Raw genomic sequence first — 14078 nt, 5'->3', positions numbered from 1 at the left:
CCCTGATAAACACTGACACGGAGCCCTCCATGGGTGAAGATGGATTAATTTTTTTTTTGCGCTCGGGTTTTTTATTTTATTTTTAAGTTCGACGGGTATGATGGCTTTTTATTTGGCCTTTTTTGGGGCTGAAAAATGAAGATTTTAGAAAAAAGAAGACGTTGAATAGTAAGTTGAATTTTACTTTACAGGGTAGTGATTTTATTCCCCCCTCACTATTTTTTAGGGTGAGGGGGGTAGGTAGGGGCTTTTTTATTTGGGTGTGTGACTAGGGGCTTGGGGACCCCTAGTCACTTTTGATGGGGGAGGGGGGGATTTTCATTTAGGGCCCCCACCCGCCGCTCTACACACACTATACACACTCTACACACACTATACACACTCTACAGACACTGCATACACTCTACACACACTGCAAACACTGCACACACACTATGCACACACTGCACACACTATACACACACTGCACACACTATACACACACTGCATACACACTATATGCACACTATACACACTGCACACACTATACACGCACTGCATACACACTATACACACACTGCACACACTATAAACACACACTGTACACACTACACACACACAGTACACACTGCATACACTATGCACACACTATACACACTACACACACTGCATACACACTGCACACACTATACACACACTGCATACACTATACACACTCTGCATACACCCTATACACACACTGCATACACCCTATACACACACTGCATACACACACTATACACACTGCACACACTGCACACACTATACACACTATACACACACTGCATACACCCTATACACACACTGAATACACACTATACACACACTGCATACACACTATATGCACACTATACACACTATACACATACTGCATACACACTATACACACACTGCACATACTATAAACACACACTGTACACACTACACACACACAGTACACACTGCATACACCATGCACACACTATACACACACTACACACACTGCATACACACTACACACACTGCTAAGTGTGCTCTGCAGACCTGTGCCAGCGTACTTTGACAGTTGCCACTCATATCTGGTGTCTCTGTAGCGTGCTTTTACAAAGAAAAAAGGTTTCCAGTGTAAGCTAATAGCAGCCAGTCAGTGTCCTTCAAGCGGCTCTGTCAGGCCTACAGTGTGTGCTCTCCAGAACTGTTCCAGTGCACATTGCCAATCATATCTGGTGTCTCTATAGCGTGCTTTTAAAACCAAATTTTTTTTCCACTGTAATAGAAGAGCAGTTACCTGCCTGCCAGCTTCTGTGTGAGGTTCACAGTGGATACTGTTCCTTCTTGCCCAGTGCCACCACTCATATCTGTTTTTACAATAGCTTAAGCTTTAGATTTAAAAAAAATAATTTTTTTCACTCTAATAGAAGAGCAGTTAGTTGTCTGCAAGCGTCTGGGTGTCAGGCCTCCTTCAGCGTGTGCTCTGCAGACCTGTGCCAGCGTACTTTGACAGTTGCCACTCATATCTGGTGTCTCTGTAGCGTTCTTTTACAAAGAAAAAAGGTTTCCAGTGTAAGCTAATAGCAGCCAGTCAGTGTCCTTCAAGCGGCTCTGTCAGGCCTACAGTGTGTGCTCTGCAGAACTGTTCCAGTTCTGCCAATCATATCTGGTATCTCTATAGCATGCTTTTACAAAGAAAAACTTTTCCAGTGTAAGCTAATAGCAGCCAGTCAGTGTCCTTCAAGCGGCTCTGTCAGGCCTACAGTGTGTGCTCTCCAGAACTGTTCCAGTGCACATTGCCAATCATATCTGGTCTCACAGTAGCTTGCACGCATAGTACCACTAATCAAAAAAAAAATGACAGGCAGAGGCAGGCCACCCCGCAGGGGCCGTCGTGGTCGTGTTTTCAGAAGCCACGTACCCTGAACTTGAAAAGTTCCGAGGACATAATTGACTGGCTAACACAGGACAGCCAATCTTCTACAGCCTCCGCTCGGAACCTTGACGCACCATCCTCCTCCAGCTTAGCTTCAGGCACCTCTCAAGATACCACTCACCCGCCTGCCGCCACCAACAAAACTAGCACCACAGCCACTTTACTTGGTATGTCAGAGGAGTTATTCACACACCCGTTTGAAGAAATGAGTGATGCGCAACCATTATTGCTAGAGGATGTAGATAACAGGGATATGTCTCAGGCAGGCAGCATTAAACACATGGAGGTACGGTGTGATGATGATGATGTTGTACCCGCTGCTGCTTCCTTTTCTGAGTTGTCAGATACAAGCGAAGCGGTTGATGATGACGATGCGTCCATGGATGTCACGTGGGTGCCCGCTCAACAAGAAGAAGAACAGGGCGAAAGTTCAGATGGCGAGACAGAGAGGAGGAGGAGACGAGTTGGAAGCAGGGGGGGGGTCATCGCAAGGAGCTAGTGGCACAGTGAGACAGCATGCATCGGCACCCGGGGTCAGCCCGACAGCACGCCAATCAACGCATGCTGTGTCCACCACCAGAATGCCGTCATTGCAGAGCTCAGCAGTGTGGCATTTTTTTTGTGTGTCTGCCTCTGACAACAGCGATGCCATTTGCAACCTGTGCCAAAGGAAACTGAGTCGTGGGAGGTCCAACACCCACCTAGGTACAACTGCTTTGCGTAGGCACATGATCTCACGTCACAAACGCCTATGGGATCAACACATGAGTACAAGCCTACTCTAAGCCGCCATCCTCCTCCTGGTCCAGCATCTTCAGACACGTCAACCACTGCTGTCCTCCTTGCCCCCTCTCAACCATCCGCCACTCCGTCTCCCGCCTTGAGCAGTTCCTGCTCATCTGCCCACAGTCATGTGTCTGTCAAGGACATGTTTGAGCGTAAGAAGCCAATGTCACCAAGTCAACCCCTTGCCCAGCGTCTGACAGCTGGCTTGTCCGAACTATTAGCCCGCCAGCTTTTACCATACAATCTGGTTGAGTCTGAGGCGTTCAAAAAATTTGTAGCTATTGGGACACCGCAGTGGAAGGTACCCGGCCGAAATTTCTTTTCACAAAAGGCAATCCCCAACCTGTACTCGATTGTGCAAAAGGAAGTCATGGCATGTCTGGCACACAGTGTTGGGGCAAGGGTCCATCTGACCACTGATACCTGGTCTGCAAAGCATGGTCAGGGCAGGTATATCACCTACACTGCGCATTGGGTAAACCTGCTGACGGCTGTCAAGCATGGAATGCGTGGCATTGCAGAGGAGTTGGTGACACCGCCACGACTTGCAGGCAGGCCTGCTGCCACCTCCTCTGCTCCTCCTACTCCATCCTCTTCCATAACCTCCTCGGCTGAGTCCTCTTGTGCTGCTGCGTCTTGCTCCACATCAACGGCACCCCCCCAGCTCCCCAGGTACTATTCCACATCCCGGATACGGCAGTGTCACGCCGTCTTGGGTTTGACTTGCTTGAAAGCAGAGAGTCACACCGGACAAGCACTCCTGTCCGCCCTGAACGCACAGGTGGAAAAGTGGCTGACTCCGCAGCAACTGGATATCGGCAACGTGGTGTGTGACAATGGAAAAAATTTGATAGCGGCATTGAAATTGGGCAAGTTGACACATGTGCCGTGCATGACACATGTGTGTAATCTGATCGTACAACGCTTTGTGCATAAGTACACAGGCTTACAGGACGTCCTGAAGCAGGCCAGGAAGGTGTGTGGCCATTTCAGGCGTTCCTACACGGCCATGGCTCACTTTGCCAAACAACATGCCAGTGAGGCGCTTGATTTGCGACAGCCCTACACGTTGGAATTCAACAATCCTAATGTTCGACCGCCTGCTCCAACAAGAAAAAGCTGTTAATGAATATTTGTATGACCGGGGTGCTAGGACAGCCTCTGGGGAGCTGGGAATTTTTTTGCCACGTTACTGGACCCTCATGCGCAATGCCTGTAGGCTCATGCGTCCTTTTGAGGAGGTGACAAACCTAGTCAGTCGCACCGAAGGCACCATCAGCGACATCATACCATTTGTTTTCTTCCTGGAGCGTGCCCTGCGAAGAGTGCTGGATCAGGCCGTAGATGAGCGTGAAGAGGAAGAGTTGTGGTCACCATCACCACCAGAAACAGCCTTATCAGCATCGCTTGCTGGACCTGCGGCAACGCTGGAAGAGGATTGTGAGGAAGAGGAGTCAGAGTAGGAATGTGGCTTTGAGGAGGAGGAGGAGCAAGACCAAACACAACAGGCATCCCAGGGTGCTCGTTGTCACCTATCTGGTACCCGTGGTGTTGTACGTGGCTGGGGGGAAGAACATACCTTCAATGACATCAGTGAGGAGGAGGAACGGGAAATGAGTAGCTCGGCATCCAACCTTGTGCAAATGGGGTCTTTCATGCTATCCTGCCTGTTGAGGGACTCTCGTATAAAAAGGCTGAAGGAGAACGACCTGTACTGGGTGTCCACGCTACTAGACCCCCGGTATAAGCAGAAAGTGGCGGAAATGTTTCCGAATTACAACAAGTCGGAAAGGATGCAGCATTTGCAAACTAAATTAAAAAGTATGCTTTACACAGCGTATAAGGGTGATGTCACAGCACAACGGGAATCTAACAGGGGGAGAGGTGGAAGTCATCCTCCTCCTCCCACGACCACGCCGGCAAGGACAGGACGCTTTAAAGACGTGTTGTTGATGGAGGACATGCGGACCTTTTTAAGTCCTACGCATCGCCACAGCCCTTCGGGATCCACCCTCAGAGAGCGACTCGACCGACAGGTAGCAGACTACCTCGCCTTAACTGCAGATATCGACACTCTGAGGAGCGATGAACCCCTTGACTACTGGGTGTGCAGGCTTGACCTGTGGCCTGAGCTATCCCAATTTGTGATAGAACTTCTGGCCTGCCCCGCTTCAATTGTCCTGTCAGAAAGGACCTTCAGTGCAGCAGGAGGTATTGTCACTGAGAAGAGAAGTCGCCTAGGTCAAAAAAGTCTAGATTACCTCACCTTTATTAAGATGAATGAGGGATGGATCCCGAAGGGACTGACACTGGGCGATACATTCGACTAAAAAAGGCCTGATGAGATAAGCTGCCTTGGGCTAAAAATGGTCCACACGCTGCTGTATTTTAGCTCTGAATGCCGGTTGACTTGCGTGACTTATCCACCACCAACTAGGGTTTAAGCCGCAATGTTTTAGGGCACTTTCTGCCTGGGAAACAAACATCAATTTTATGGCCGCTGCTACAGCAGCAGCTGAAACAATACCTAATTTTTAAGGCATGTGTACATGCCTAATTTTTCGGCCCTCTGGTGCTGCACTGTGGCTTCAAAAACCAAACAAAAAAAAAAGGCACATAGTGACCCTATGTAGGGGGAACAGTCCCTATTGTGCTCTGAGTCAGTGTGTATCAGGGATCCTTAGGATAGGTGTCAATCCATGTCTGCCAAGTGACCCTATGTAGGGGGAACAGTATCTATTCTGCTCTGTGTCAGTGTGTATCAGGGGCTTTGAGGACAGGTGTCAATCCATATCTGCCAAGTGACCCTATGTAGGGGGAACAGTCTCTATTCTGCTCTGTGTCAGTGTGTAACAGGGATCCTTAGGAAAGGTGTCAATCCATATCTGCCAAGTGACCCTATGTAGGGGGAACAGTCCCTATTCTGCTCTGTGTCAGTGTGTATCATGGTCTCTGAGGACAGGTGTCAATCAATACCTGCCAAGTGACCCTATGTAGGGGGAACAGTCCCTATTCTGCTCTGTGCCAGTGTGTATCAGGGTTCCTTAGGATAGGTGTCAATCCATATCTGCCACGTGACCCTATGTAGGGGTAACAGTCCCTATTCTGCTCTGTGTGAGGAGGAGGAACGGGAAATGAGTAGCTCGGCATCCAACCTTGTGCAAATGGGGTCTTTCATGCTGTCGTGCCTGTTGAGGGACCCTCGTATAAAAAGGCTGAAGGAGAACGACCTGTACTGGGTGTCCACGCTACTAGACCCCCGGTATAAGCAGACAGTGGCGGAAATGTTACCGAATTACAAGTCGGAAAGGATGCAGCATTTGCAAAATAAATTAAAAAGTATGCTTTACACAGCATATAAGGGTGATGTCACAGCACAACGGGAATCTAACAGGGGAAGAGGTGAAAGTCATCCTCCTCCTCCACGACTACGCCATATCTGCCAAGTGACCCTATGTAGGGGGAACAGTCCATATTCTGCTCTGTGTCAGTGTGTATCAGGGTCCCTGAGGACAGGTGTCTATCAATATCTGGCAAGTGACCCTATGTAGGGGTAACAGTCTCTATTCTGCTCTGTGTCAGTGTGTATCATGGTCTCTGAGGACAGGTGTCAATCCATACCTGCCAAGTGACCCTATGTAGGGGGAACAGCCTCTATTCTGCTCTTTGTCAGTGTGTATCAGGGGCTTTGAGGACAGGTGTCAATCCATATCTGCCAAGTGACCCTATGTAGGGGGAACAGTCCCTATTCTGCTCTGTGTCAGTGTGTATCAGGGTTCCTTAGTATAGGTGTCAATCCATATCTGCCACGTGACCCTATGTAGGGGTAACAGTCCCTATTCTGCTCTGTGTCAGTGTGTATCATGGTCTCTGAGGACAGGTGTCAATCCATACCTGCTAAGTGACCCTATGTAGGGGGAACAGTCCCTATTCTGCTCTGTGTCAGTGTGTATCAGGGTTCCTTAGGATAGGTGTCAATCCATACCTGCCAAGTGACCCTATGTAGGGGGAACAGTCCCTATTCTGCTCTGTGTCAGTGTGTATCATGGTCTCTGAGGACAGGTGTCAATCCATACCTGCCAAGTGACCCTATGTAGGGGGAACAGTCCCTATTCTGCTCTGTGTCACTGTGTATCAGGGTCTCTGAGGACAGGTGTCAATCCATATGTCAAGGTGTCAATCCATATGTCAAGGTGTCAATATGTCATATGTCAGGTGTCAATCCATATCCATTGTGATTTAGGAATGTTAGGTGATTTCTGCCCTTTATGTATTAAAACCAGACTCTGCATCAACTGTGTAATTTTCCATGGGAGTTTTGCCATGGATCCCCCTCCGGCATGCCACAGTCCAGGTGTTAGTCCCCTTGAAACAACTTTTCCATCACTTTTGTGGCCAGAAAAAGTCCCTGTGGGTTTTAAAATTCGCCTGCCCATTGAAGTCAATGGCGGTTCGCCCAGTTCGCCGGTTCGCGAACGTTTGCGGAAGTTCCCGTTCGCCATTCGTTAACCGAAAATTTCGTGTTCGCGACATCACTAGTTAGGAAAGGTGTGTGATTGGGATAAGTGGTTGTGGCTGTATTTCCCTTATCCTGGGACCGACCTGGCTCCTAAGCTTAAGCCGCGCGTGGCTGGATCACTCCTGCCTCCACACGAGCCGCATGCGGCTTGATCTCCTCTTCTGACTTAGCCGCGTGCTCTGACCGCAGTGATCGGTCACGTGGCCTGCCTGGCACTAGGAGCACGGCTCGAGTCACGAGCTCACTCTAAAAGGGGCAGTGGGAGCCAAAAGTTGAATCAGGCTCCCATTGGCCCACGTCATTCCAGCACCCCCACACACGAATGTTTTGGGGGCGTAGGCATGATGTGGGCCAATCACTGGTGTTACAGTAGTGTACATTACAAAAAAAAACTAGAAATTTGACTGTGAAATAATAGCAGTCAGTTTCCTTCACACGTGTGCGTTTCAGGGCCTGCCACGGCACAGTGTCACACCAGTGCAACTCATATCGGGTGTAACAGTAGTGTACATTTTTAATACAGGGGGCTTGTTGTCACCTTTCGGGGGCCCTTGGTGTTGTACGTGGCTGGGTGGAGAAAGAGACCTTCAATGACATCAGTGAGGACAAGGAACGGGACATGGCTAGCTTGGTATCCAACCTTGTGCAAATGGGGAGTTTGTGGTTGTGCAAATGGACTGTTTGCGGTTGTTTGTGGTGCGTTAAACGGGGAGTTTGGTCTGTCACTGTGAAGCGGGCGTAACCCTTACACTACCTGATCGATACAACATCATACCTGATGTTTTAAAGCACGTTATTACAAACAATTTAGGAATGTTACGTGATTTATGCCCTTTATGGATTAAAACCAGACTCTGCATCAACTATGTAATTTTCCATGGGAGTTTTGCCATGGAACCCCCTCCGGCATGCCACAGTCCAGGTGTTATTCCCCTTGAAACAACTTTTCCATCACTATTGTGGCCAGAAAGAGTCCCTGTGTGTTTTAAAATTCGCCTGCCCATTGAAGTCTATGGCGGTTCGCCCATTCGCGAACATTTGCGGAAGTTCCCGTCCGCCGTTCGCGAACCGGAAATTTTGTGTTCACGACATCACTATATCTAAACAATCCATATCTGTGACCGTAAGTCCTAGACCTAAGGCTTTCACTTCTTTTTTGTGTGTGTGGTACTTATGTAGGGCTAGCTTGCGGGCAAACAGATGCAAGTCCTTAGTCCACATGAATTTGTTAAAGGATGGTGTAGGTACAAAAGATAGGCCTTTATAGAGAGTTTTAATTTTAATTTTTAAGTTTTAATAGAACGCCAATTAAAATAAGGCCGGCACCTCTTGACCAATCAGCGGGCAGACAAGACGTCAGGGCAAGCACCCACGTGGTGCACACACAACAGACAGTAATTGCAAGTTGATTGCTACATTGCATACATAAACGAACACCAAGCTCCACCTAAGCTCATTACTCCTGACGACGGCGTGTTAGAACGCCGAAACGCGCGTCAAGTTTTCATTTGATTATCTTCCTTTTGTTAATTTTTGTTTACTTTGGTAGCACTATGGATTATTTAATTTAAGTTAATTCGTTTTTTAGCTACTTAGACAGGAAGGGAGAAGGGTAATAGGTAGGCACTTGTAATTTATTACAGTGCCGAGGTACATAGGAACAGGATTCTCTCTTAGTGAGTGGACTTAGTTTGGGATTGGGTGTGTGGATATAAGTATCCCCCTATTTAGGAGGCTTTCTCTTCCCTCTCCCCTCTCCCTCCCCACTAGATCACCTTTTCTCTACCTACCAGTTCTATAACCTTACAGCAACCTGGCCCAGGCTTTAATGATTAGGCTTGGCTCCATAACTTTGCTAAGTAGTTATTTGGGTCTGTATGTGCTTTGACACATCCACTCCCTCTACCCTGGTCTACCCATTTTTTTCTGTCATTTTTTTCACTGCTTATACCCTTAGGATCATTAAAGTTAGGGACTCCTTTTAATTTATTACTCTTCTACTAGCGACTTTGGTTCCATATTTGTTTTTTGTTGTTTATTGTGGGTTATTCCCCGTTTAAGAAGAGTTATTTAGGGCTTTTAAACACTGATCCATGGGCTAAATTAGTGACCCCATGGGCCAGTGTTCTCTTTATTTTTTCTAACCGCAAGCTAAGTTCCCCCCTTCATGGCGGTCTCTGTTCGGCTCACGTAGGACTGGGACAACCATCCACTGAGCGGTATTCGCGCAACTGTTTATCCGTTACTTGCTCCAGGGGTTTTAGGGCCAGGTCCAGCTCTCTATTCACCCGTCAGAAAACATGGCCACCATCTTGTTTCGGGACAAAAAGGCACGAAAGGACTTTGTATGGAAAAGACTGGCTATACTGTTCGTGAGATCTGAGCGCTATTCGCCTATCTGCTGTGCTCAGATCTGGGCTATCCAATGAATGGTAGAATATAAAATGTGTCTATTAAAATGTTACAATTATGTATTTTTATACTGTTTTACCTGTTACAATAACACATGGGATTTTGGGCGCTTGGAGATAATTAAATTGCCATAACCGTTACAGTCATTATCTCCAAGCTGGGCGGTGACCATTTCAAACAATACACTATAATGCCATTGGTCAACTGTTTGTATTGTCCCTGTATCCCATCAGGTCCAGAGGGGGCTGTCCCAGGACCTGGGATTTTGCATAAATAGCGATGTCTGTGTGCCATTAAACCCAGTTCGTTTTGACCCTCAAATCGCAGTCTCGACTCGTTTTGTGGGAACAAGGGTATCCTAGCTGTACTATAGCTAGTGGGATTGCTTTATATTCAAAGATTCTTATGTTATGCTGAACGGAACGGCGCTCCCCTCTCTCCACACTCGAGAACCAGGACATCCAAGCGGTCCAGCCTTCAGCTAGCTTGGGGGTAACCGTAACATGGCTTAACCGGGTCGCAGGCGACAATGGCAGACTATTGCGGTGGAGTTTGGCACTCCAACCCTACAACTTTACCATCCAGTATCTGCCCAGTAAACAAAATGTCAACGCCGACGGGTTGTCTCGACAAACCGAGCTGTGCAACTAGAGGAAGAGTCCGGACATCCACAAGTTGACCCGCAAGGGCCAAGCCATGTCTGCCAGAGTGTTCCACATGGGGGGGGGGAGCACTGTGACAGATTCACCTGTCCCATAATACTGTATTTTGTTTTATTGACTGATCAGTATATGAACTTAACCGAATGGATTGCCTCATCTGATTTGTGTACAGAATACCTAGAACGGTCGTGTGCCCCTTGTTAACCAACTTGATCTCTATAACACCTTCCTAAACCACAAACATTTGAACGTTCCAAGTGGTCGGCTGGGGGGCCGATGTTCGTATGGCCGAACACATGGCAGTGGCCATCTTGTTTTGTCGAACACATCCAGCGAGGTTTAGTCGTCGAGTGCATGGAACTATAATCGGACACTCAACGGCACGAACATCCCTACATTCTACTCCATTCATCTGAGGAAAGCGGCATTCAGTGAAAACACGCTCCCAAACAAGAGACATTTGGTGAACATACACAACAGTTTATTTATCTATTTAGTTGGATTTTAGTTCTCCCGAAAGAGACCAACCGCACAGCCGGATTCTCTGGAACTATTTTGGGCATAGGACCATGCGACTCCCATAGAACTCGTGAACCCCTCAACCGATCTGGGTGATTTTTTGATATTTTGGTCACAAGATCAGGGCTATCAGGGGATGTGACATTTGTGGGGATACTATGTGTTTTGGGGTATTTTTGGGGTTCTATAAAAATATGTGTTTTTCTTCCTGGAGATAATTGAGTTAATACAGTATTTATCTGACTCAATTATCTCCCAGGTAGAGGGGAGGGATTGTATGCTATGTGTGGGAATGTTGTACATTGGAATACTGTTCTTATTGGTCTGGGAATATTGTAACTCAGTTCCCCACAAGGTCCATGTGGGAGTGCCCCTTGCATGGGGATTGTCATATAAGGCCCAGTGTGGCACCATTAAAGTCACTACCATTTTTTTTACCCTCAACATAGAGCCTTGCTTCGTGTTTGTAGGGACCTGCTATATAAGCTTCTACACCGTCGGATTGAGGCTTTGTAATACCTCAGCGCTCTTCACTCTAGTGGGAAAGGACATCTCTGGCTACGGAAACCCCTCAACTAGTGGCCATTACAAATGTGTATTTTGGGGTATTTTGATTATGCATGTTCTGGACCTTAGAGTGCTTATGTTGCTGTCACCTCTGGAATGTGTCACCAGAAACCCCTTGCATGGGGGCTTGCATAAAAGGCCAGCTGTGGCTCTATTAAAATCAGTTTAGCTTTACCCTCAACACAGAGCCTGGTCTCGTGCTTGTAGGGGCCTGCTATACCTGCTTCTGCACCCCTTGGATTTATGTTTTAGAATATTTCAGCACTCTTCATGCTAGGGAGAATGGACATATCTGGCTGTGGCAACCCCTGCTCTCACGTATATAAAATGCTTAATTATTTTATAATTGTGACAGATCCCTCTGTCTTGGACTGAAGTAACCATTTTATTCATTCATTAGTTTGATTCGTGTTTCCCCGTTCATGTGGACTCTATGCCGTTCCCTTTTTAAGTACCGAATAAAACTACCAAACGGCCAGCCACCCAGTAGAGAAGTGTGCTGCTGGTTAACCTCTTGGCCCTATTAGAACATTGAGGTTAACCGCAGACACCTCCTAATTGATACGGTAGTTGGGTGGTCGCCATTCGTATACCGACCACAAGGTCACGGCCATTTTAAATCCACGAACACACAGCGGTGTTCGACGCCTAACTCATGGAACTCAAAACGGATACTTTTTGACACGAACACCGCTGAAGCCGTCGACCTCCCTTCTTGTTTGGTAGAAAGTCACGAACGGCCCTGTGTTCGGTAGTTTGTTCATGAATACACCATACCCCAGATAGACACTCCATGGAGCTCATTCGTAGGAAAACTGACTTTGTGAACTCTTTGGCTCCACGGTGATTGGACTGTGCGCACTATTCGGTACTTTTGTGCGCTCAGATCCTAGCTATCTGGGGACCTGTTGAATGCCTGTATTATGTTGTAACATGTCACAGTTATGTATTTTTATGCCTTTTTGTTGTTTTCATCTAAAATGGCGTTTAGGCTCTGTCCTGGGAGATAATTGAATTACTTTACAATTATCTCCCTGGGCAGAGCAGAGGGTTCTGGGTACTAAAAGGGGAATGGCTAAGTGTGTACCCTGTGATTGGCTACTACAATGTCCTTGTCCCAGTCTCCCATCTGGTCCCCTAGGGGAGTGTCCACCAGGTAGGAGACCTGCATAAAAGCCGGGCATGGCTGCTGACCCTCAACACGGAGCTTTGTCTCGTCATTGGGGGGATTATTCGTATGGAGTACGCTTGTTCATCTGTCTTGGGAGAATAACTGATTCGTATGATTGCTGTTCGGCTGCTTATGAGAATAAGGGAACCGTACGATCGCTGTTCGGCAGTTTGGAGCGCTCAGTGGCTACCTCTGTATTCGGTAACGTCCTGTATGGCAGTAACCCTTTTCCTACCGGGGGAGCCGTAACAATAATATATTATACATATATAGGAAATTATAGGATATAAAAAAGTGTGTGTGTACATATATAGGCTCCTAGGATAGGACCTGCCAACAATGGGGTTCATTCATGGTGTGGCAGGCTTATGCAATGTATGATCATATAATGTAACTAAACCCCCATTTATTTTTTGCCTAGGTGAGGTGTTTTTAAATAAAACTACTAAAATTTTTAAGATTTGAAATCATTGTTTAGTAAATAAGCGAGTGCGCTGGATTCTGGATTTTGTATATATATATATTATGGTATGTACTTAACAAGTAACACCAAGCCTCCATAGCAAACCAGTAACCAACCTCATGCTGATGAGTTGCATTAATAACGGAACAGCTGTCAATGAGTGGTTTACTGGCTTTGCTCCTCTTCCTGAGGTGTTTCAAAGCTGCTGTATACAGCAGACACATACTCCAAGCAATCCACGTATAAAGTGGAATTATGAGACAAAAATTTGGTTCTTTGTGGAGCTCATTTGCATACACCTACCCAGAATCCCTTGCAGTAGTGAGAGCACTGTTAAAGTGAGATTTCTGTGGGAAGAGCAAGGCTTGACTGGTGTGTGTATTTGTGTTTAGCAATGTATTAACTACCCACTTATTTAAAGTGGAAGGGGTTTTCACTTTTTACGGCACCACAACTCTTTTGAGATCTATAAAGTTATGTTTTATGAAGACCGTGAGTGCAGACCATCACTTTGATTTTTGTATATTGACGACCTCGGTCTGACACCCGGCATCCAAAGCAACATTACAATACAGCCTAAAGTGCAAGGACATTTTGGATTTGTATATATATTAATGCCTCTTAAGGCATCACTTGGCATCCAATCCAGAGGTAATGGAGGAACAAATAAAAGCTATGACTCAAAAATTTCGCAACAGAGGGTATCACTTGGATGTATTACAGAATGCTTCACAAATGGCAAAACAGAATGCACCACCTTCTACTGAGAAAATACAAAATAGAATTGTATTCTCTACAACAGATTATTTATTTATTTATTACTGCTATTTATAAAGCGCCAACAGATTCCGCAGCGCTGTACAATTAGTGGAGATAGGTACAATATACACAGACAAATACAAGAGGTAGAATGAGCCCTGCCCGTAAGCTGATATCTAGCCATTGGAGCTCTTTTATACAAAGTGCTTGGCTAGATGGCCCGTGAGCTTACAATCTAAAGGATACCATGGGGATTTGAGACAAGAGGTAGCAGGGGAAGTTTGGAGGTGATGGCT

At 46.7% G+C, this 14078-nt stretch overlaps 1 protein-coding gene across 1 annotated transcript in view; it reads left to right on the top strand.

The window, feature by feature from the left end:
- LOC134601620 (zinc finger protein 208-like) overlaps positions 1-14078 on the top strand; it is a 634640-nt gene that overhangs the window by 352231 nt on the left and 268331 nt on the right. Inside the window, 1 exon segment of the mRNA XM_063446140.1 lies at positions 2940-2957. Within this exon segment, the coding sequence (XP_063302210.1) occupies positions 2940-2957 (18 nt within the window).

The sequence above is a fragment of the Pelobates fuscus genome, chromosome 1, assembly GCF_036172605.1.
Source record: "Pelobates fuscus isolate aPelFus1 chromosome 1, aPelFus1.pri, whole genome shotgun sequence".
Lineage (NCBI taxonomy): Eukaryota > Metazoa > Chordata > Amphibia > Anura > Pelobatidae > Pelobates > Pelobates fuscus.
Note: the sequence above shows the minus strand (reverse complement) of the source record. Positions and strands in the feature narration are given on the sequence as shown.